This window comes from Eubalaena glacialis, chromosome 7, assembly GCF_028564815.1.
Source record: "Eubalaena glacialis isolate mEubGla1 chromosome 7, mEubGla1.1.hap2.+ XY, whole genome shotgun sequence".
In the NCBI taxonomy this organism is placed as follows: Eukaryota; Metazoa; Chordata; class Mammalia; order Artiodactyla; family Balaenidae; genus Eubalaena; species Eubalaena glacialis.
The window spans coordinates 91,823,927-91,848,525 of NC_083722.1; the positions used below are offsets into that span (position 1 = coordinate 91,823,927).

The 24,599-nt window shown below is 40.1% G+C and overlaps 1 protein-coding gene across 4 annotated transcripts in view; it reads right to left on the minus strand.

Annotated features, from left to right (window-relative positions):
• The window catches only part of FRMD4B (FERM domain containing 4B), a 330,390-nt gene that overhangs the window by 102,864 nt on the left and 202,927 nt on the right, over positions 1 to 24,599 (minus strand). For all 4 annotated transcript variants that reach the window (XM_061197131.1, XM_061197132.1, XM_061197134.1 and 1 more), the window contains 3 exons: positions 20,384 to 20,449; positions 18,161 to 18,255; positions 4,019 to 4,111 (listed from right to left, as the gene is read on the minus strand). In XM_061197131.1, coding sequence (XP_061053114.1) covers positions 4,019 to 4,111; positions 18,161 to 18,255; positions 20,384 to 20,449 — 254 coding nt within the window. The remainder of the gene's footprint in view (positions 1 to 4,018; positions 4,112 to 18,160; positions 18,256 to 20,383; positions 20,450 to 24,599) is intronic.

A 24,599-nucleotide genomic window follows, 5' to 3' on the forward strand; every position in this document is an offset into this window, starting at 1 on the left:
TGTGGAGCTGGGTGGTACCAGCCAGAGCCACCTCGGCTTGCCCCCCCCTGAGGGGATGGGAGCTTTTCCAATGAGGTCACCCGCAGTTCCCCTGCCACCCCCTGAGAATTAAATGTCTGTTTGCTCACTATCAAGCTTTTCAAATGCTTACATCTGGGCTGCATTACCAAAGAGGCCCATGTGTTTGTGGATGATAATTTACAGCAGCAGATAACAACCCCAGGGCTGGAGGAGTCCCCCAGCAGCCTGGGGGCGTTTGGACTCACAGGGAAACAGAGGATGGGTTAAATGAATTATGGTGCATAAATAAATTATGGGGCGTCTATACACATATGTGTTACACACATAGCACATATCATTGAGATTTTAAAACTAAAGCAAAGACAAAGGTTTAATCCTGAAGTTCATAAAGAGAGAACTAAGTGCATTCACCTTAAATGTTTTCTTCCTTCCATGCAGAAGCGGCATGTGTTTCTGAGCTGCTCCCTGCATCCTGGGGGATATGAACCTGGAGAAAAGTCTTTCCCTGCAAATCTGTAGGACCCCAGTGTTTAGCTCAGGAATCAATGAGACAATACAGGTCAAATATCTAACCCAGTGCCTGCCACAGGGTTAATGCTACATTTCAATAGAGAGGAAACTTCTGGAGAGCAAAACTGTATGGTATTTTTCTTTTTCATAAATGCTACAATTAAAAAAATGACATTTTCTTATATTTGCATAATACTCTGCCAAATTATTTTGTGTTCCCTGATCCCTTTTTAATTCACAACCAACTTGCCCAAGATCCCATTTACCGTCTCCAGCACACGGTATCAGAATCTGGGCCAGGAATGCGGAGGTTTTGGGGGTTGGAGGGGTGACTGTTTAAAAATTTTCCTACAGTGATTCAGATGTGCAACCCCTCTCCTTCTGGGGGAGCTCTGAAATACAATGTACCTTTTCATCTGATGTCTTTTATTACAGCAATCAATTGTTCACTGTAAAAATGCCATCACTTCCTGAAACTATCTTCATTGTTGGCATTTGGATATTTTAATCTTTATTTAATTATTTATTTAGGCCTTGCCTCGCGCCTTGCGAGATCTTAGTTTGCCAACCAGGGACTGAACCCGGGCCCCAGCAGTGAAAGCACTGAGTCCTAACCACTGGACCGCCAGGGAATTCCCCTACATTTGGATATTTTTAATTGTTAGCAATGAAAATAACAGTGATGCACATCCATATCATGCCTTACTTCTGTGGGGAATCTTTTCTCCTTGTGGGCTAACTACTCAGCACGTACACACCTCGGTGTCCGAGTTCCAGGGCATGCAGCAGTACTTGCTGATGGGAAAGGCAATGACCCCGATATCAAAAGAGACCATGTGTATTTCTAGAGGCTTCTATGGTGACCACGTGTCCAAATACAATCAAATGCTCTTTGGTTCTATTCTTCAATGACTCAAAAGTGTTGTCACTCCAGGCAACCTGGGGGTGGTGGGGTGGTGGTGGTGATGTCTGCTATGATGTAAGTATCACCGGCAGTCCTGTTTTCTAAAAAGAGGAGGCTAGAGACCCTCTGAGAGGCCACTGACGTCACTGGGGTGGCTACAGTCCCATTTGTGAGACCTCCAAAGAACTGCAATCCACTCGCTGACCTCTGTCAGTTCACTTAATTCCTTGGAGTGTGCTTTTGCTCTATCATTTCCTTAATTAAATTGGAGTAACAACAAGTCCTTAATTGGAATAATAACAAAGACTATTATGACCTCATGGTACTGTTGGGAAGAAGAATTAAGTGAATAATTAAAAACTTGATAAGGGCTTTTAAACATGCAAGTAGTTCAGGGAAAGTAAAGCTAAGTGATTACAGGACACTCGTGAGATAAGTGCTGAAACTCACAAACAGGCAGCAGGCAACTCCGGAATCCCAGGAACTCGCTTTGGAATGACAGGGCCGCCTTATGAATGACTGTACAGAAGGGAAGATACAACTTTCTCCTCTGGCATTTTGAGACCAAAAATAGACCAGATAGTAGTGGTCAAAGAACTAGAACACAAATCTGGTGACTAAATAAATGGCACTGAGTAGTTAGGCTACAGAAGCACTACATATGTGCCCAAAGATGAAAGTGTAAGGATGTTAACTGCAAGCTACATCTTAATAAAGTCACTGGAAACAGCCTCAACGCTTAATAGTAGCCTGGATAGCTAAATTATGGAAGTGCAAAGAAATAAAGTAGATTTCTATATACACAAGGAAAGATTTCCAGGTTAAAAAAAAAAAAGTAAGTCACCAAACAACTTATCAGCCTTATTTTTCTCTAAGAAGGGGAGTGAATTGGGGATAAGGTGAGGGAGCAGCCTGATGGAGAGTAATTCTTCCTTTTCACGCTATATTTTCATAAAGTTTGAAATGTTTACAGTGATAATATAACTCTTTGTCAAAAAAGATTGATTTATGTTGAGCCATTTTCCCTACATAGTACGAGATGAAAGCTTCTCTATTCTCTGACCCCTGCTTAATTACTAATATACATTTTTTGCTATTGCTGCTGGTCTGTGTTTGTCTTTTTCTCCATTTCCATGGACACAAGCACTCATATCACACTCTTTCCAGGAAACTCCTATATTTTTCTGTAGGATTTCTGTGTACTTTTCCATACATGCTACGCTCCTGGACAAATCACCATTATGCTACCTCCTTCCTGGGTTTAAAAATGTGACTTCTGGTGGTAAGAAAAAAATTCTAAACGAGATTTCAGAGCAAAAAGCAAAAAACAAATTGGGGGCTGTCAACGCTTTATTTACTTCATAAGGAGCAGCCTCCATCCACAATCACCATCAATTCATGTTAAAAAGAGACTTAAAAAGAAAAGGACAATCAGGACATCTTATCACACTTTTGGATTACAGGGAGCATAAAGAAGTAAAAAAAAAAGAAACAAGTGTTTGTGGAAATTGACATGATTTTGTCAGGTAAACATACTATAACCAAACCCCACCCTGCCCCAAAGAAAGACAAAAAGCCTCCACCCTCATGTCATAAAACAAAGCATAGTTCAACATCCAAAAAATAACATAAGCTCAGAATTTAGGGTCCATTCTTTAGGTTAATCCAGCTTTGTGAAAACATATTTAGATTTATGGGAAATCTCCTACCTTAGCTTACTTTATCATATTTGGCTTCAGACCAGGAAGACAAAATTTATCATGAAAATATATCAAATTCAGGATAGTGGGGAGAGGGGCTAGTACATAGGAAGGGGCTTTCAGCAAAATTGGTGACTTTTTATTTCTTAAGCTAGGTAAGGAACATGGGTGTCACTCTTTATAACATTTTATTATCTTAGAGTGTGAATAATTAATGTGAAAAAATATTTCCATCATCGGCTGGCTTTAAGAAATCACTGATTTAGTTGAATATATCCATTGCAGGAGGAAATAACTGAGGCCAATACGTATGGTTAAGTGACTTGCCCAAGCAGAGCTCAGAGAACAAATCAAGGATTCCTTCCCAGCAGTCTCTTCAGGAAAGCAGAATTCAGATTTCTGTACTGTTAAGATAATTCTTTCCATGAGCATTTGTTTGCATTTTATTGTCTATTCCAATTAAGGTGTGAAATTGTATAAAATTCAATTATTTCCATAGTCTCTAGAAAACATTCCTACATAAAATGTAATAGTAAATGTTTGCTATATTTCAAATTATAAAAATCTAGAAGTATGTTGAGTCAGAAACACGTTTATGTATTAAAATATATTACTTATGTTTCAGCTTTAAATGGATTCAAGGGGCTTTGAGAACTAAAGGAAGGTGATTCTATACTTCATCTTCAAAGGAAACAGTTCTACACAGTATCTATGTTAACATGTTCCCCAGACTAAGACAGCAGAGAATCTCTTTCATGTAATAATTTTTTGATCAGTCCCTTCTTTTTTTAAATTCTCTGACTCTGATCACCAGGAATCTTTTTTTTCTAAAAAAAAAAAAAAGAGGCAGGTGGTGATGGTAGATGTGTCTCTGGGTACATACCTCACAGAAAAGTGCAAAACGGTTGGGCCTGGTTTCTTGGGCAAATCGTGGTCAAGAACTCGGTGGTCTAACTGTAGCCAGTTCTGCTGACCTCTGTAATAGTAAAACAAAACAAAACAAAACAAGAAAGATTAAACAGAAACCCAGAGAAAGGTTTAATAAACACTATGTTGGCAAAGCTGTGCAGTAACAGTTATTCTCACACATTAATGGTAGGAGTATAACCTGTTACAACCAGTGATGAGGCCAATTAGGCAATTTCTATCAAAATTACAAAAGCACCTGCCTCTGAACCAGCATTGTCATTTTTGGGAGTTAATCAGGATTAAACCTGCACATGTGGAAAATAGCCCATGTATAAAGCCACTCACTGTAGCATTGTTTGTAGCAGCAAAAAGGCTCACAACAACCTAAAAATCAAACAGGGTATTGTTTAAAAAAACGAATTTAAACAGCAATGAAATACTATGCAGCCATACCAAAGATCAAGGGTATCTTTACAAACTTATTGTGAACAATTTTCAAAATACGGTGTTAAATGAAAAAGCAAGATGCATAACAGTGAGTATAATATATTGCCATTTTTTTAAGTTAAAAAAAGAATAGCTAGACATATGTGCATTTATATGTATAAAAATATCTCAGAGAGGATATATCATGAAATGAACAAGAAACTGAAAACACTGGCTGCCTTTGGAGATAAAAAACTAGGTGACATTAAACATATTAATCCTTAAATTCTTATTAAATATAAAATCTGAAACATTTTAGATAGTCGAGAAGGGAAAAACTTTTCTTTTAATGAAAACAGACAGACACAGATAACAATACTACAGCTTTTATAAAAATATGGGGTTGACACACTACTATGTATAGAACAGATAACTAATAAGAACCTACTGAATAGCACAGGGAACTCTATTCAATACTCTGTAATGACCTGTATGGGAATAGAATCTAAAAAGGAGGGGATATATGTGTATGTATAACTGACTCACTTTGTTGTACAGCAGAAACTAAAACAACATTGTAAATCAACTAGACTCTAATAAAAAAATTAATTAAAAGATAAAAATAAAAATATGGGGTCAAATACTTTCTGGGGGCTGTTTTTGGATATATATTATGGAATTCCTAACATTTAAGCATGTATTTGTTGATTCATTCAAGGGCTTCACTAAATTCATGGGTATAAACATTCTCCTGAAATTGTGACCTGAGGGATGGAAGAATTGAGACACTGTGGCTGGGGATTGCTTATGTGACTTTTCCAAGATTGTCCCACTAGTTGATCCATTTTAGATTGTAAATTCCCAAAAGGCAGAGACTCCATTCGCTTGCTTACACAAAACTTAAGAACATGCTGATAGCGGTGGGATGTCAAATTATACCAAAACCTATAATGGTTGAGAAGACATTTTCCAACCTATTTTGTTCTTTGAGTAAATAACTTTTTAAAGAATCAGAAAACTCTAACCTGTATTTATTATAAAGTAGATAGGAAACGTGAGTAATAATAATAATAATAGCAGCTAATCTTTATTGAGCAACTACTTAGTGCCAACCAAGCTGGTACTTTTTTTATATATTAATACTATATTTTACTTATTTTAATAAGTCTGCAAAGAAAAGTGGCAGAGCTGGGATTTGAACCCAAGACTTTGGATACAGGAGAAAATGAGATTAGAGGGTTGAATCAGCTTTTTTTTTTTAATTTTTGTTTTATTGTAGTAAGAACTCTTACCATGAGATTTACCCTCTTAATAAGTTTTTTTTTTTAAACATCTTTATTGGAGTATAATTGCTTTACAATGGTGTGTTAGTTTCTGCTTTATAACAAAGTGAATCAGTTTCTGCTTTACAACAAAGTGAATCAGCTATACATATACATATATCCCCATATCTCTTCCCTCTTGCATCTCCCTCCCTCCCACCCTCCCTATCCCACACCTCTAGGTGGTCACAAAGCACTGAGCTGATCTCCCTGTGCTATGCGGCTGCTTCCCACTAGCTATCTATTTTACATTTGGTAGTGTATGTATGTCCATGCCACTCTCTCACTTTGTCCCAGCTTACCCTTCCCCCTCCCCGTGTCCTCAAGTCCATTCTCTAGTAGGTCTGCGTCTTTATTACTGTCCTGTCCCTGGGTTCTTCATGACCTTTTTTTTTTTTTTTAGATTCCATATATACGTGTTAGCATACGGTATTTGTTTTTCTCTTTCTGACTTACTTCACTCTGTATGACAGACTCTAGGTCCATCCACCTCACTACAAATAACTCAATTTCATTTCCTTTTATGGCTGAGTAATATTCCATTGTATATATCTGCCACATCTTCTTTATCCATTCATCTGTCGATGGACACTTAGGTTGCTTCCATGTCCTGGCTATTGTAAATAGAGCTGCAATGAACATTGTGGTACATGACTCTTTTTGAATTATGGTTTTCTCAGGGTATATGCTCAGTAGTGGGATTGCTGGATCATATGGTAATTCTATTTGTAGTTTTTTAAGGAAGCTCCATACTGTTCTCCATAGTGGCTGTATCAATTTACATTCCCACCAACAGTGCAAGAGGGTTCCCTTTTCTCCACACCCTCTCCAGCATTCATTGTTTGTAGATTTTTTGATGATGGCCATTCTGACTGGTGTGAGGTGATACCTCACTGTAGTTTTGATTTGCATTTCTCTAATGATTAGTGATGTTGAGCATCCTTTCATGTGTTTGTTGGCAATATGTATATCTTCTTTGGAGAAACGTCTGTTTAGGTCTTCTACCCATTTTTGGATTGGGTTGTTTGTGTTTTTGATATTGAGCTGCATGAGCTGCTCGTAAATTTTGGAGACTAATCCTTTGTCAGTTGCTTCATTTGCAAATATTTTCTCCCATTCTGAGGGTTGTCTTTTCATCTTGTTTATGGTTTCCTTTGCTGTGCAAAAGCCTTTAAGTTTCATTAGGTACCATTTATTTATTTCTGTTTTTATTTCCATTTCTCTAGGAGGTGGGTCAAAAAGGATCTTGCTGTGATTTATGTCAAAGAGTGTTCTGCCTATGTTTTCCTCTAAGAGTTTGATAGTGTCTGGCCTTACATTTTAGTCTTTAATCCATTTGAGTTTATTTTTGTGTATGGTCTTAGGGAGTGCTCTAATTTCATTCTTTTACATGTTGCTGTCCAGTTTTCCCAGCACCACTTATTGAAGAGGCTGTCTTTTCTCCATTGTATATTCTTGCGTCCTTTATCAAAAATAAGGCAACCATATGTGCGTGGGTTTATCTCTGGGCTTTCTATCCTGTTCCATTGATTTGTATTTCTGTTTTTGTGCCAGTACCATACTGTCTTGATTACTGTAGCTTTGTAGTACAGTCTGAAGTCAGGTAGCGTGATTCCTCCAGCTCCATTTTTCTTTCTCAAGATTGCATTGGCTATTCGGGGTCTTTTCTGTTTCCATACAAATTGTGAAATTTTTTGTTCTAGTTCTGTGAAAAATGCCATTGGTAGTTTGATAGGGATTGCACTGAATCTGTAGATTGCTTTGGGTAGTATAGTCATTTTCACAATGTTGATTCTTCCAATCCAAGAACATGGTATATCTCTCCATCTATTTGTATCATCTTTAATTTCTTTCATCAGTGTCTTATAGTTTTCTGCATACAGGTCTTTTGTCTCCTTAGGTAGGTTCATTCCTAGGTATTTTATTCTTTTTGTTGCAATGGTAAATAGGAGTGTTCCCTAGATTTCACTTTCAGATTTTTCATCATTAGTGTATAGGAATGCAAGAGATTTCTGTGCATTACTTTTATATCCTGCTACTTTACCAAATTCATTAATTAGCTCTAGTAGTATTCTGGTAGCATCTTTAGGATTCTCTATGTATAGTATCATGTCATCTGCAAACAGTGACAGCTTTACTTCTTTTCCAATTTGGATGGATTATTTATTTATTTATTTATGGCTGTGTTGGGTCTTCGTTGCTGTGCGCAGGCTTTCTCTAGTTGCAGCGAGCGGGGGCTACTCTTCGTTGCGGTGTACAGGTTTCTCATTGCTGTGGCTTCTCTTGCTGAGCATGGACTCCAGGCACGCGGGCTTCAGTAGTTGTGGCACATGGGCTTCAGTAGTTGTGGCTCACGGGCTCTAGAGCACAGGCTCAGCAGTTCTGGCACACGGGCTTATCAGTTGCTCCATGGCATGTGGGATCTTCCTGGACCAGGGCTCGAACCCATGTCCCCTGCATTGGCAGGTGGATTCTCAACCACTGTGCCACCAGGGAAGCCCTGGATCCCTTTTATTTCTTTTTCTTCTCCGATTGCTGTGGGTAAAACTTCCAAAACAGTGTTGAATAATAGTGGTGAGAGTGGGCAACCTTGTCTTGTTCCTGATCTTAGTGGAAATGGTTTCAGTTTTTCACCACTGAGGACGATGTTGGCTGTGGGTTTGTCATATATGGCCTTTATTATGTTGAGGTAAGTTCCCTCTATGTCTACTTTCTGGAGGGTTTTTATCATAAATGGGTGTTGAATATTGTCAAAAGCTTTTTCTGCATCTATTGAGATGATCATATGGTTTTTATTCTTCAATTTATTAATATGGTTTATCACATTGACTGATTTGCGTATATTGAAGAACACTTGCATTCCTGGGATAAATCCCACTTGATCATGGTGTATGATCCTTTTAATGTGCTGTTGGATTCTGTTTGCTAGTATTTTGTTGAGGATTTTTGCATCTATGTTCATCAGTGATATTGGCCTGTAGTTTTCTTTTTTTGTGACATCTTTGTCTGGTTTTGGTATCAGGGTAATGGTGGCCTCATAGAATGAGTTTGGGACTGTTCCTCCTTCTGCAATATTTTGGAAGAGTTCGAGAAGGATAGGTGTTAGCTCTTCTCTAAATGTTTCATAGAATTCGCCTGTGAAGCCATCTGGTCCTGGGCTTTTGTGTGTTGGAAGATTTTTAGTCACAGTCTCAATTTCAGTGCTTGTGATTGGTCTGTTCATATTTTCTATTTCTTCCTGTTCAGTCTTGGAAGGTTGTGCTTTTCTAAGAATCTGTCCATTTCTTCCAGGTTGTCCATTTTATTGGCATAGAGTTGCTTGTAGTAATCTCTCATGATCCTTGTATTTCTGCAGTGTCAGTTGTTACTTCTCCTTTTTCATTTCTAATTCTATTGATTTGAGTCTTCTCCCTTTTTTTCTTGATGAGTCTGGGTAATGGTTTATCAATTTTGTTTATCTTCTCAAAGAACCAGCTGTTAGTTTTATTGATCTTTGCTATTGTTTCCTTCATTTCTTTTTCATTTATTTCTTATCTGATCTTTATGATTTCTTTCCTTCTGCTAGCTTTGGGGGTTTTTTGTTCTTCTTTCTCTAATTGCTTTAGGTGTAAGGTTAGGTTGTTTATTTGAGATGTTTCTTGTTTCTTAAGGTAGGATTGGATTGCTATAAACTTCCCTCTTAGAACTGCTTTTGCTGCAGCGCATAGATTTTGGGTGATTGTGTTTTCATTGTCATTTGTTTCTAGGTATTTTTTGATTTCCCCTTTGATTTCTTCAGTGATCTCTTGATTATTAAGTAGTGTATTGTTTAGCCTCCATGTGTTTGTATTTTTTACAGATTTTTTCCTGTAATTGATATCTAGTCTCATAGCGTCGTGGTCAGAAAAGATACTTGATACGATTTCAATTTTCTTAAATTTACCAAGGCTTGATTTGTGACCCCAGATATGATCTATCCCAGAGAATGTTCCATGAGCATTTGAGAAGAAAGTGTATTCTGTTGTTTCTGGATGAAATGTCCTATAAATATCAATTAAGTCCATCTTGTTTAATGTATCATTTAAAGCTTGTGTTTCCTTATTTATTTTCATTTTGGATGATCTGTCCATTAGTGAAAGTGGGGTGTTAAAGTCCCCTACTATGATTGTGTTACTGTCAATTTCCCCTTTTATGGCTGTAAGCATTTGCCTTATGTATCGAGGTGCTCCTATGTTGGGTGCATAAATATTTACAATTGTTATATCTTCTTCTTGGATTGATCCCTTGATCATTATGTAGTGTCCTTCTTTGTCTCTTGTAATAGTCTTTGTTTTAAATTCTATTTTGTCTGATATGAGAATTGCTACTCCAGCTTTCTTCTGATTTCCATTTGCATGGAATATCTTTTTCCATCCCCTCACTTTCAGTCTGTATGTGTCCCTAGGTCTGAAGTGGGTCTCTTGTAGACAGCATATATACGGGTCTTGTTTTTGTATCCATTCAGCCAGTCTCTGTCTTTTGGTTGGAGCATTTAATCCATTTACATTTAAGGTAATTATCGATATGTATGTTCCTATTGCCATTTTCTTAATTGTTTTGGGTTTGTTATTGTAGGTCTTTTCCTTCTCTCTGTTTCCTGCCTAGAGGAGTTCTTTTAGCATTTGTTGTAAAGCTGGTTTGGTGGTGCTGAATTCTCTTAGCTTTTGCTTGTCTGTAAAGGTTTTAATTTCTCCGTCGAATGTGAATGAGATCCTTGCTGGGTACAGTAATCTTGGTTGTAGGTTTTTCCCTTTCATCACTTTAAATATGTCCTGCCACTCCCTTCTGGCTTGCAGAGTTTCTGCTGAAAGATCAGGTGTTAACCTTATGGGGATTCCCTTTTATGTAATTTGTTGTTTTCTCCTTGCTGCTTTTAATATTTTTTCTTTGTATTTAATTTTTGATAGTTTGATTAATATGTGTCTTGCCATGTTTCTCCTTGGATTTACCCTGTATGGGACTCTCTTCACTTCCTGGACTTGATTAACTATTTCCTTTCCCATATTAGGGAAGATTTCAACTCTAATCTCTTCAAATATTTTCTCAGTCCCTTTCTTTTCCTCTTCTTCTTCTGGGACCCCTATAATTCGAATGTTGGTGCGTTTAATGTTGTCCAAGAGGTCTCTGAGACTGTCCTCAATTCTTTTCATTCTTTTTTCTTTATTCTGGTCTGCAGTAGTTATTTCCACTATTTTATCTTCCAGGTCACTTATCCGTTCTTCTGCCTCAGTTATTCTGCTATTCATTCCTTCTATAGAATTTTTAATTTCATTTATTGTGTTGTTCATCATTGTTTGTTTGCTCTTTAGTTCTTCTAGGTCCTTGTTAAACGTTTCTTGTATTTTCTCCATTCTATTTCCAAGATTTTGGATCATCTTTACTATCATTATTCTGAATTCTTTTTCAGGTAGACTGCCTATTTCCTCTTCATTTGCTTGGTCTGGTGGGTTTTTACCTTGCTCCTTCATCTGCTGTGTGTTTCTCTGTCTTCTCATTTTGCTTAACTTACTGTGTTTGGGGTCTCCTTTCAGCAGGCTGCAGGTTCGTAGTTCCCATTGTTTTTGGTGTCTGTCCCCAGTGGCTAAGGTTGGTTCAGTGGATTGTGTAGGCTTCCTTGTAGAGGGGACTGGTGCTTGCGTTCTGGTGGATGAGGCTGGATCTTGTCTTTCTGGTGGGCAGGTCCACGTCTGGTGGTGTGTTTTGGGGTGTCTGTAGCCTTATTATGATTTTAGGCAGCCTCTCTGCTAATGGGTGGGGTTGTGTTCCTGTCTTGCTAGTTGTTTGTCATAGGGTGTCCAGCACTGTAGCTTGCTGGTCATTGAGTGGAGCTGGGTCTTAGCATTGAGATGGAGATCTCTGGGAGATTTTCGCCATTTGATATTATGTGGAGCTGGGAGGTCTCTTGTGGACCAGTGTCCTGAACTTGGCTCTCCCACCTCAGAGGCACAGCCCTGATGCCTGGCTGGAGCACCAAGAGCCTTTCATCCACACGGCTCAGAATAAAAGGGAGAAAAAATAGAAAGAAAGAAAGAAGATAAGATAAAATAAAATAAAGTTATTAAAATAAAAAAAAATTAAGAAAAAAGTTTTAAAAAGTAATAAAAAAAAAAAAACCGGACAGACAGAACCCTAGGACAAATGGTAAAAGCAAAGGTATACAGACAAAATCACACACAGAAGCATTCACATACACACTCACAAAAAGAGAAAAAGGGGAAAAAATATATATATATCGTTGCTCCCAAAGTCCACCTCCTCAATTTGGGATGATTCGTTGTCTGTTCAGGTATTCCACAGATGCAGGGTACATGAAGTTGATTGTAGAGATTTAATCCGCTGCTTCTGAGGCTGCTGGGAGAGATTTCCCTTTCTCTTCTTTGTTTGCACAGCTCCTGGGGTTCAGCTTTGGATTTGGACCTGCCTCTGCGTGTAGGTCGCCTGAGGGCGTCTGTTCCCGCCCAGACAGGACGGGGTTAAAGGAGCAGCTGATTCGGGGGCTCTGGCTCACTCAGGCTGGGGGGAGGGAGGGGTACGGATGTGGGGCGAGCGTGCAGCAGCAGAGGCCGGCGTGACGTTGCAGCAGCCTGGGGCGCGCTGTGTGTTCTCCCGAGTTGTCCCTGGATCACGGGACCCTGGCAGTGGCGGGCTGCACAGGCTCCCGGGAGGGGCGGTGTGGAGAGTGACATGTGCTCGCACACAGGCTTCTTGGTGGAGGCAGCAGCAGCCTTAGCGTCTCATGCCCGTCTCTGGGGTCCGCGCTGATAGCCGCGGCTCGTGCCCGTCTCTGGAGCTCCTTTAAGAGGCGCTCTGAATTCCCTGTCCTCGCGCACCAAGAAACAAAGAGGCAAGAAAAAGTCTCTTGCCTCTTCGGCAGCTCCAGACCTTTTCCCGGACTCCCTCCCGGCTAGCTGTGGCGCACTAGCCCCCTTCAGGCTGTGTTCACGCCGCCAACCCCAGTCCTCTCCCTGCAATCCGACCGAAGCCCGAGCCTCAGCTCCCAGCCCCCGCCCGCCCTGGCGGGTGAGCAGACAAGCCTCTCGGGCTGGTGAGTGCTGCTCGGCGCCGAGCCTCTATGCGGGAGTCTCTCCGCTTTGCCCTCCGCACCCCTGTGGCTGCGCTCTCCTCCGTGGCTCCTAAGCTTCTCCCCTCCGCCACCCGCAGTCTCCGCCCGCGAAGGGGCTCCTAGTGTGTGGAAACCTTTCCTCCTTCACAGCTCCCTCCCACTGGTGCAGGTCCCGTCCCTATTCTTTTGTCTCTGTTTTTTCTTGCCCTACCCGGGTACGTGGGGAGTTTCTTGCCTTTTGGGAGGTCTGAGGTCTTCTGCCAGCGTTCAGTAGGTGTTCTTTAGGACTTGTTCCACATGTAGGTGTGTTTCTGATGTATTTGTGGGGAGGAAGGTGATCTCCACGTCTTACTCTTCCGCCATCTTGAAGCTCCTCCTTCTGAATCCGCTTTTATAATAACTTTTGGCTTGATTTCTGTCACTTACCAGTCTTTTTTAAAATTTATTTTTTATTTTGTCACTTACTAGTTTTAACATAGGAAAAAAGTGTCTTTATTTCTGTAATTATTAGATGAGACTTCCGATAACTGTCTCTAGCTTTCCTTGGAGAAATATTATCAAGATAAATAAGTTGATATAAGTGACATAAGGAAAGGTTCATAGAATTACTGCTTTTGTGGGTAAAAAATATATAAGGATAGGGGACTGGAAGTTAAAAGATTCTTACACTGTATTTGATCAAGTTTAGGATGGCACTGATTTGAAGACATACCCCAATTTCAGATGCTCAAATGTATGTCTGAAATACATGAAGTATTGTATAGTATTCAAAAGTTTTCTTAGAGAAAATGAGACTAATTTTGAATTGTCTTTTTTGCTTTTACTTAGGAAGATGAGGCATCATTTAAGAAGCATAATGTATATTTACATGAACTTGTGTGAAATGATGTCCAAGAATGCAAGTTGTATAATAACATGTAGAGCATAAATCAATTATATTAACCACAGAAGACACTCAAATACTATTATATATTGACGAAAATTCTTAGAATTCTTAGATACACTCTGGAGAGATACAGAGCAAATTGCTACAATCAAAAGACAGCAGCCTCAACTATGATATTAAGTGTTTTTATAAGAAGATATTCATGTAAAAGTAATACAAAAATAAGTTTTTAGAAAAGAAAAATTAGAAATTAGATTTTAAAAAATCTACCCGTAATTTCACCAACAGGATGAAGTCAGAAGAACAAAAAAGTGAAAATTACCCTTAACTCTATCATTGAGATATATTCCAGGTTAACATGCTGTTTTCTAGCCTTTGAGAGTAAAAGGAGATCAAAAAGCACTTATTCCTTATAACCTACTTTTCTCAAGTTTTTCCATCAGCAAATGGGACAGATCTAATCAATACCTCAAAAAGACAGTTGAATTTACACATTCACCTCTATCAGCTGTGTTAGCCCCCTATGAAGCAAGCGTCCTTTTTGGCTAGAATTGTATCAGTCAAAGGTCGATCATCTCAGGCCCACCGGATGGAACGGTGATCAAAAATCCCAATTGTGTTGTGAAACCTATCTGTTATTTCTTAATAAACAAAGCTCATCCAGCAAATCCTTTCAAAACAAGGAAAGGAAAAAAATGTCAAGTGGGAACCATTATGGGGAACAGAGTGCTGCCTTAGGAGGGTCGTGACTGCCCTCTAGGGGTAAAGACTCACCCTGCACACAGAACACCAGAAGGCACGTGGGCGTGAGCTTAGGAATTCTGTCCCCTCCCTCTAATACGACCACGAGTTTGTTTTTGTTGGTCACCATCACTACTTTTATGATTCCATTTTTCCATTTCTCTTCTTGGCCCGTGGAGTAGGATACAGACAGTGGCTAGTTTCATTGACAAAATGTCCCCTCCGCTTTGCCTTACTCTATTTGGAGAAGTTCACCAAAGGCAAAGAGCTGATGTGGCATCTAGGCTGGAAAATGCAATTCAGACAGCATCCTGGGAGGGATCCGACCAAGTGGTTTTATGGGGGCGGGGGAAGGGGAGTGCCAAAAGAAAATACTTTCCAAAAATATTTACCAGACAAGAAAAAGAACTAAGCCTGTGACCAAGACATTCCAAGGAGACACCCTTTGACAGAAGCAATTTTCCAGACCTGTTCCCCAGAAAGGTGGAAATGGCCAATTCCCACTCCCCCCTCCAAGAGCCCAGCTCATACTTCTTCTAAAAATAAACACAGCTAGAGCCAGAAGACACCTTCTAAACTGATCATAATTCAAAAACAGACTCTGCTGTCATTTGCAGGGGAGTGCACGAAGGACATTTTGGAGCCAGGCTTCTTGGAAAGACTATAAGCATTGACCGATGTCACTAAAGAAGATAGCTAGAGGAGGGACTTAAGTGAGACATTCTTCTTCCAACAGAGTATTTAGAAAGAAATCATCCCAAGGCACACGATGGGGAAAGTGGCCCAAGTCAGGAAAGGAAATCATTCATATTATGTATTCCTTACTTTCTGAAGAGAAGGTCCTACAGTCTGAACACTTGATGTATGCCCCCTCTGGTTATGTTCACCTGAGTCTGGAGCTTTCCCAAAAGCCTGCCATGTGGCCAGGACTCTTTTCCAGCCTACCATGAAACTTACAGCCTGGGACATTTGCAAGACCACAGTCATGAATCATGTCACTCCCCTGCAGAACATCCTTCAGGGGCCTTGGTGTGCCTTCTGCATCTACATGACTCTCCGGTCTCACCTGTGTGTTTGTCCTTCTTATATCTTAATCCACGCTCAGGCCAGTTTCCTAGCCACTGGGCAGATGTATCATGTTCATGACCATGTCCATGCACTGGTGCACAAAATGACTTTTCCCTGGAATGCCGGCTCCTCTCCCCACTACCTAAGGTCTAAGTGCCCTCCCAATTACCCTCCTGTGTGGCTTCCCACCCAAGTCCTCCTTCAGCCTCCTTCAGAGCACACCTTCCTGCCATGACTACGAACAACAGGATGTTGTGTGCGTGGGCTCTGCATACCCTACCTGTTTAATAGTATAATACTATGACCCTATTATGTACCTTATATAGTACTTATTATTTTGGTGCTATTATTATGCCCATTGTACAGATGAGAAAACCTGTGTGTCAGAGATATTAAGTCTAAGATCTCATAGCTACCAAGCTTCTATGATGTCTACCCTGCCTCCCTCTCAACCTTTATCTTGTACCACTTTTCCTCTTACTCTCTCTATTCAAGGCATACTGGCTTTTTTTTCTTTCGTTCTCAAAAATAAAAAATAAAAAACCAAAGTCAAGCTTATTCTCACCTGAGAGTATTTCCACCTGCTTTAGTTAGAAATTAGATTAGTTGGGAAAGCCGCCCCAACTTCTGCAGAACTGGTTCTTGCTTTTTATTATACATCACCTTTTAGAAGCCGTCCTGGTCCACCCTGTCTAAAACTGCACCACCCCACCCCCATTTTCTTGATCATGGCCTCTTGTTTCATGTTCTTCAAAGCACTTGTCATTTCTGGTAACTTCTCATTTATCTTTTTTTTTTTTTTAATATTTATTTATTTAGTTTGGCTACACTGGGTCTTAGTTGCAGCCTGCAGGACCTTTTAGTTGCAGCATGCAGACTCTTAGTTGTGGCATGTGGACTCTTTAGTTGCGGCATGCATGTGGGATCTAGTTCCCCAGCCAGGGATCAAACCCGGGCCCCCTGCATTGGGAGCCCAGAGTCTTACCCACTGGACCACCAGGGAAGTCCCTCATTTATCTATTTATTTACTTGTTCTACTGGAAGCTAGAACAAATGCCTTGCATTTAGTGGCACTCAAGAAATAACTGTTGAACGGATAAATTACTCTAATATTCATGATTTTAGCCTCTATTTTATGTGACCTTTCCCTAAATTGTAGTGTTTGTGTACTTATGGTTTTTACCATATAACTTAGCCATCCCGTATTTATGGTTTTAAGTCAATGCTGTTTGCTATGATTTCAGTCACATTCAGATTCAACCTGTATGTGTGTGTTTAATCACTGATTCTCATGAGCTGGTTTTGTCTTTCCAGCTCGAGCCTGTGCTAAATGGACATCTGCATTTCCTATTTCATCCAGCAGAGGACTGATCAGACACGGTCTCAAACCGTTGTTGAGTGAACAGATAATTTTGTGATTCAGGATGAAGTGGGTGATGTGGAGTGCACTTTTTCCCTGCTTTGTTGAACTCCATTCAGGAAACATCTTGAGTCTGAAATCAAAGTTTTCAGGTTTTTCTATGTCTCCTGACAACTCAGCTGTCTGGGGTTTTTTTGTTTGTTTTTTTTTGGGGTTTTTTTGCCCAGCCCAAGTCCTGAGCCCACTGGCATTTCCAGGAGGTCCTAAGCTTGCAGCCCACCAAGGCTGGAAGTAATCAGCAGATACAAAGTGTTAAAAACAAATTAACCCCTTCCTGAGGTAATTTTCTGCCTGGTTAACATGAAGAATGGAAAAACATTTAAACTGAGAGAGTTATGGAAAGAATGCTGGCTGGGTGGTTGGCCAATATATTTTGTGTCTGGAACACGTTTTCTTGAATTTTAATATTTGAAGAGCTCTTTGCAAATTATCCCATAAAGGAGAAGAAATCATTTAATATATCAAGCTGCATATAATGTAGGCAAGTCAGGCTGCCATAAAGCACACACACACACATACACACACACATGCAGAAAAGAGCTGGTAAGACTAAACACCTTTGCTTACACGGAGGTTTAAATTCTTGTGAATTCATTGTTATATACCTGTCTCATTTCAGAGAGGATTTCAATTGTTAAAAATATACACAATATCCACGTTAGCATTAAAAATGTAAGTAAAAGAAAAAAAATGAGGGTTACATAAAATGGGCCTAAGTGGAAGTTAGAAATTTCACCCAGCATTAAAGTATATACGTATTTATTGGGTGGGCCACAAAATCGCCTTTAAACTTTCTTGCCACCAAATCCAAACATTAATTCAGTTTCAAGATATGAGTAGATGACGCTAGCATTTCTATCCCTGATACGTAAGCTAAATAAGCAAGCACAACTGCATTCAAAGAAATGTGAAGACAGACTATCATCAAGAATAACAAACTCATTGCAACAAATTTCTAAGGCACCTGGGACAATGTTCTGAGTTCTTAGAATGATCAATATTCCCTTTCTTCTCCTTTTACCAGAGTTCTAAAGAAAAACCTGTATTAAAAAATCTTTAGCTAAGCAGGACATATTCTAATTCTTGGAGCATTCCCCTGCCCCTGCTTTTGCCAACTGAGAGTTATGCACATAGGTAACCCAGACAAAAGGTAAAAATATGAAAACACTTACGTGTCATCTGTAAACGTGATTCCAAAATACTCCTTTTCTTTCAGGTTGAAATGCGAAGCCACGAGGTCCAGCAACTCTCTTGATAAAAGTTTGGGCTGTTAAGATAAAAATATGATTAGAAAGAATTTGGTCCCCTCTCTCTCTCTTACTGCTACCACTTTCCTCTGTCCCAAACAGTTTAAAGCAGCCTTTGTTTGTTTGTTTTCGGATGCCCGTGCCCTTTTGTTGCTTAATCTACTATAGACCATTCTCTAAGGGGTTGGGAAGGGGAGGAAATGGGAACAGGAACATCACGGAGACCATCATTTTGATATATTTGCAATTCCGTCCAGCACCTTATTTTTTCCTCTAAAGTAAAAGTGTATTCACTAATGCACTGGTGTTTTTGGAAAAAAATGTTATTTTATATACAGTATGGTGCTAGTGATCAAGACAAAGAATATTAAACACCGCCTAGATTGTAGGAATAACTTGGTTTGGTGATGGTCAACTGAAGAGGCTCAAGACCCAAAGGCTCAAGACTCAGAGAGAACTAACAACAACAACAACAACACAGTAATAATAATAGTGACTGTTTATTGTGCTGGACTCCTTCTACCCATTATTTCATTTTAATCCTTACAATGAGTCTATGAAGTAGGGGTTCTTGCCATTTTATAGATGAGCCAACAAAGGCCAAGAGCAGTCAAGCACCTTGCTTGATGTTCCAGTTAGTTAAGGACCAGATTTGAACCCAGTTCTGCTCTGAATCCAAAGACTAAGCTCTTCACTTCTCTCCAGGGATGGAGTAATTGTATCCATTGTGCAGATCATCATCACCAGTACTTACTGGGCACCTCATTAGAGGAAGAATCTAGTCTATGAGCTTTTGGGAAGCACTGGCTCTGGTGGGAAGAAGCATGGTTTGGAATCAGCCAGAATATCCAGGGTGAGAGCGGATGGTGGATTTGCAGAGACTGGGTAAGGAAAGGGGGATTTGCAGGGAGGCATTCTAGGTGGACTTCTTTTGAACTTTGAGCCACACATTTTAGGGCTCATTATGGTAGTTTGAGGGTTGGATGTTTGTTGTTGGGGAAGAAAGAACAGTCATGATAAAAAAAGAAGAAAGAAAAAAAGTTAAAGGAAAAGAAAACAGAAAAGAAAAAATAGAAATCTAGACCAAAAGGTCTACTCTGGTGAAACTATGGTTGATGTGCTATTTTCATTCTAACTGAAGCCTGTACACAGTGGGCTCGGCACAGCCTCAGAAAGGGAAGAATTTAGGTTTGGTGAAGGGAGGGAATTCTAGCCACGGCTTTAGGTGTGGCTGTCATCAGGCCCTTCCACGATTTTTTAAGATTCTGGGTCCAGAGTGTTGGGTGAATAAAGAGAGAAGCATCAATAATTAAGATATCATCACTCATATAGTCCCATGTGTTTTACAGAGATTTCATTCACATATATGATCTAATTTGATGTTTTTTAAATTATACTGTAGTTGATTTACAATGTTGTGTTAATTTCTACTGTACAGCAAATTGACTCAGTTATACCTATACATATATATATATATGCTTTTTTAATATTCTTTTCCACTATGGTTTATCACAGGATATTGAATATAGTTCCCTGTGCTATACAGTAGGACCTTGTTTATCCATCCTGTATCTACTAGTTTGTATCTGCTAATCCCAAGCTCCCAAGCTCCCAAGCTGACTTGCAGACATAGAGAATAGACTTGTGGCTGCCAAGGGGGAGGGTGGGGGAGGGAAGGATTGGGAGCTTGGGATTAATCTAGTATGATTTTAACCATAATTTCTGAGAGGAATATTAGGCAATCTTAATCCCAGTTCACGGCTGTTGAAACTGGGTATTTAACTTGGACCATGCCATGTGACAGGAAAGTGGCAGAATGAAGAGTCTCAGCTCACAAAAACCCTTTCAGGGAAGCATTATGGTCTCCAGTTTACCAACAAGAGGTGATTCAGAGAAGTCAAGTCACTTGCCCAGGGTCACACAGCTACTGAGTGTCAAAGCTGAGACTGCAATCCAAGCATCTCTGAATCCTGTCACCAGTCTCTAGTTACTCTTAAATACAGCTAGGTTTCCTGGCTTTGAAGCTTTATCCCCACAAACAATCCTGTGTCACTGGCTCTGAGGCACAGATAAGCAAGCAGGCTGAACATAGGCCACAAGGCCTACAGAGGGAACCAGGATGGCTTGTCCCTGTGTGGCATCACCTACCTGAACCAGCAGCTCCAATCTCCTGTCATCCAGGAGGTGCACCTGGCAGTGCCTGCCTTCTGTCATCTGTGGAGACAAGACAGCAAGAGTGGCATCAGGCTGGGGCTGGCAGGCAAACCCTTCGACTTGATTTACCATTTCTTTTACGGGTGATGTGCTCAGCCTAAAAATGCCATCAGTTGAGTTAATCAACAGGTTTGGTCATAAACACATTTATTATATGGCATCAGATCTTGCATTTACTTTTATTTTTATTTATTTATTTATTTATATTGTATAGTTTTTGGCTGCGTTGGGTCTTTGTTGCTGCACGCGGGCTTTCTCTAGTTGCGGCAAGCGGGGGCTACTCTTCATTGCGGTGCGCGGGCTTCTCATTGCCGTGGCTTCTCTTGTTGCGGAGCACCGGCTCTAGGCGCGTGGGCTTCAGTAGTTGCGGCGCGTGGGCTCAGTAGTTGTGGCTCGCGGGCTTAGTTGCTCCGCGGCATGTGGGATCTTCCCGGACCAGGGCTTGAAGCCGTGTCCCCTGCATTGGCAGGCAGATTCTTAACCACTGTGCCACCAGGGAAGTCCCTATTTTTATTTTTTTAGCTCTTAGATTTAAAAGAAAAAAGAATGAAAAGCAAAGACCACTCAATATACTGAAAAAACAATATCTATACAACACACAAAATTATACTATGAAAAGCAGGTTTCCTTCCCAGAGAAAACTACTACACTTTTCCTTGAATCAATATTTTATTTTCCAAATGAAGATGGTTTTATTCATTGTTGTGTTTTAATAAACACAATACATGCATAATTATAGGATGAAAAACAAATGATACTAAAGTTAAAATGTAAAGTCTCCATTTTTGAAACTTTGGCCCTCCTTTGTAGTATTCATATCACTACCATAATTTACAGTTAAGAATTGTTAAGATAGGGAGTTCCCTGGTGGTCCAGTGGTTAAGAATCGGTCCTGCAATGCGGCGACACCGGTTTGATCCCTGGTCGGGGAACTAAGGTCCCACATGCCGCAGGGCAACTAAGCCCGCGCACCACAACTAGAGCAACTAGAGAGCCCGCGCGCTGCAACTACTGAGCCCATGTGCTCTGGAGCCCGCATGCCACAACTAATGAGCCCGTGTGCCCGCATGCCACAACTAGAGAGAAGCCCACGCACTGCAACAAAAGATCTCGCATGCCACAACTAAAAAATAACAACGCAGCTAAAAAATAAACATTTTAAAAAAAAGAATAGTTAAGATACCCAGTTAAGAACAGTTCGATGTATAAATTACTAATTATATTTAATTTTTTATCACTTATAACTGCAATACTGGGAAGTTACTCCTTGTAAAATATTTAAACAATGCATAAAATGCAAAGATCAACTTTGAGTAACTCATGCTCCAAACCTTTCTACCTGCAGAAATTACCACTCTGTCAGATTGAGGAGAATCCTCACAGACCATCTTTATATGGATTTTCAGATATACACATGTACATGTTAAAAAAATATATTCTCATGTTAAATGTTTTACTTTAGTATTATTATATGGGACATATTTTGAAATGAAGCAGGTATTTTTTTTAACTTTTTTTAATAATAATTATTTATTTATTTATTTATTTTTGGCTGCATTGGATCTTCATTGCTGCATGCAGGCTTTCTCTAGTTGTGGCGAGCGGGGGCTACTCTTTGTTGCGGTGCGTGGGCTTCTCACCATGGTGGCTTCTCTTGTTGCGGAGCACAGGCTCTAGGCGCGCGGGCTTCAGTAGTTGTGGCATGCGGGCTCAGTAGTTGTGGCTCGCGGGCTCTAGAGCGCAGGCTCAGTACTTGTGGCACACGGGCTTAGTTGCTCCCTGGCATGTGGGATCTTCCCGGACCAGGGATCGAACCCGTGTCCCCTGCATTGGCAGGCAGATTCTTAACCACTGGACCACCAGGGAAGTCCTGAAGCAGGCACTCTTAATACTTGTGTGTGTGTTTGTATGTGTGTGACTGTGGTGTCTGTGTATATGGATATTTATATGTGTATGGTTTTTTTCAATTGAAGTGGAACTATGCTATACTTACTGTTTTGTCCCTTGCTTTTTTAATTCAATATTTCTTGGAAATCTTTCCAATGTCAACACATATAGACCGACCTCATTCTTTATAAAGGTTCTATAGTATCAAATCATTGTGCAGACGTATAATAATTTATTGAGTCTCCTGCTGAGAAACACTTAGACTGTTTCTAGCCTTTTGCTGTCATAAGCAATGTCACAATAAATTTTGCACATCCAGCTTTGTCCATGCATGTGGAATTGCTAGGTTACTTTTGAAAAGCATCGGCAGCACTTTGTCTCTTAGGTGCTGTACAAAACTATAAGACCTTGGGAATTCCCTGGCAGTCCAGTGGTTAGGACTCAGCACTTGCACTGCCAGGGGGCCCAGGTTCAATCCCTGGTCATAGAACTAAGATCCTGCAAGTCACCATGACTCGGCAAAAAACTAAACAAGACAAAACAAAACTATAAGACATGGAAACTCAGATACATATAATCCCAATTTAAAAAGAAAATTGCTTCCATTACTGAGCACCAACTACATACTTAGCATTGCTCTAGGTGTTTATAATCTAATCTCTGAGGTGCAGAGTCACCTTCTGGGACTGGTGTTATTATCCCCAATTCAACAGATGAGAAAATTGAGTCTCAGAGTGGGATAAGCAATCTGTTTTTAATGTGAAAAATACTAATTACAATATCTTACTTACATTTTTGATTGAGCTCTGCTCTAAAAGCCTAGAAAGTAGCTCAGTTGGTTAGATCGGAGATGTGGCCCATAGGAACCTCGGAAGTAGTGCTAAGAGGTAAGTGGGAAGCTTTACGTTGCCCCACAGCCACTGATTATGCCCTCAACTCTGCAAAGCCAGGTCACATACACATCTCTGGTGGCCGAAGGAAAGGGAACAAATCTTTATTTGTTTCAGGCACTAAACTGGGAACTTTATGGAAATTATCTCATTAAAGCTCCACAAAACTCTACAATATGGCAACATACCCATTTTACAGACAAGGAAGTCAAGGTACAGAGTTTAAGGTTAATGATTCAAATTTGCCTGGGCAAGAAAAAACCAAGGTAAAATTTGAATTAATGTCTAACTGAAAAAAAAAAGTCATCTTTTTTCTACTATTCTATACTACAGCAGGAAATCAATCAATGTGTCAGTTTAAATCATTTAATCTCTTTTGTAAAACCCACACAAGCAAACCCTAAGTACATGCCCTACAGAACAATAAAATGATACTCAGAAGATCAACGGAAACAATATGAATCCATTAAGGGATATGTCAAAACTCATAAAACATTGCAAGGTATTCTGTTGTTGCATAACCCAAATGAATTTATTTCCTGATTTAAAACAACATCCTTTCTCCTTTCTGATTTTCTTTGCATCTCCCTTGATCTAGTCAATGTGCCTTTTGTCAACACATAATTTTATCCTAGAGAGTTTAATAGTAAAATATTTTTTTAGGTGTATCTGTCCACCTCATGACAACATGGGCAGTGGTGCCCATGTCTGTACAACTTGGTTCTACCCCTTTGGCCTCAGTTGATTGGATGAGGGGAAAGACACCTGACCTAAGCTGGGCCAATCAGAACCTCAGTCCAGGGAATCTGGAATTGAGTCCGAGTGGATGAAAATATGGTGGTTGTGGGGCAGCCACTGTTCTGCTGCACGTGGAGAAAAAGGAAAACCATCTGCAGAGAGAATGAAGAAGACAGGGAGCTAGAAGGAGGCCAGAGAAATCATGCAGCCTGAGAGGAAAAGCTTGAGAATTGCTGTCAGGGTTCCTAACGTCTTTCCAGTCACTTCTAGCCCATTCCACTGGTCTGGGTGAATCCTGTTCTTTTTTTTTAATTTATTTTTTTATTGACGTATAGTTGATTTGCAACGTTGTGTTAATTTCTGCTGTACGGCAAAGTGACTCTGTTACACACCTGTATACATTCTTTTTAATACTCTTTTCCATTATGGTTTATCCAGAATCCTTGTTCCTGAGTTCCATAAAACATCCCTGTATTCCTTCAATGAATCCACTTTTTCCCTGCCTCTCTCTCTTAAGCTAACTTGAGTTGGAGTCTGCTTATTGCAACTAAAAGCATCTTCATACGACACCACAGGTACCTATACCTAAACCAAGGCAAAAGATGCCAGAGGACACACTCCCCGGATGATGTCAT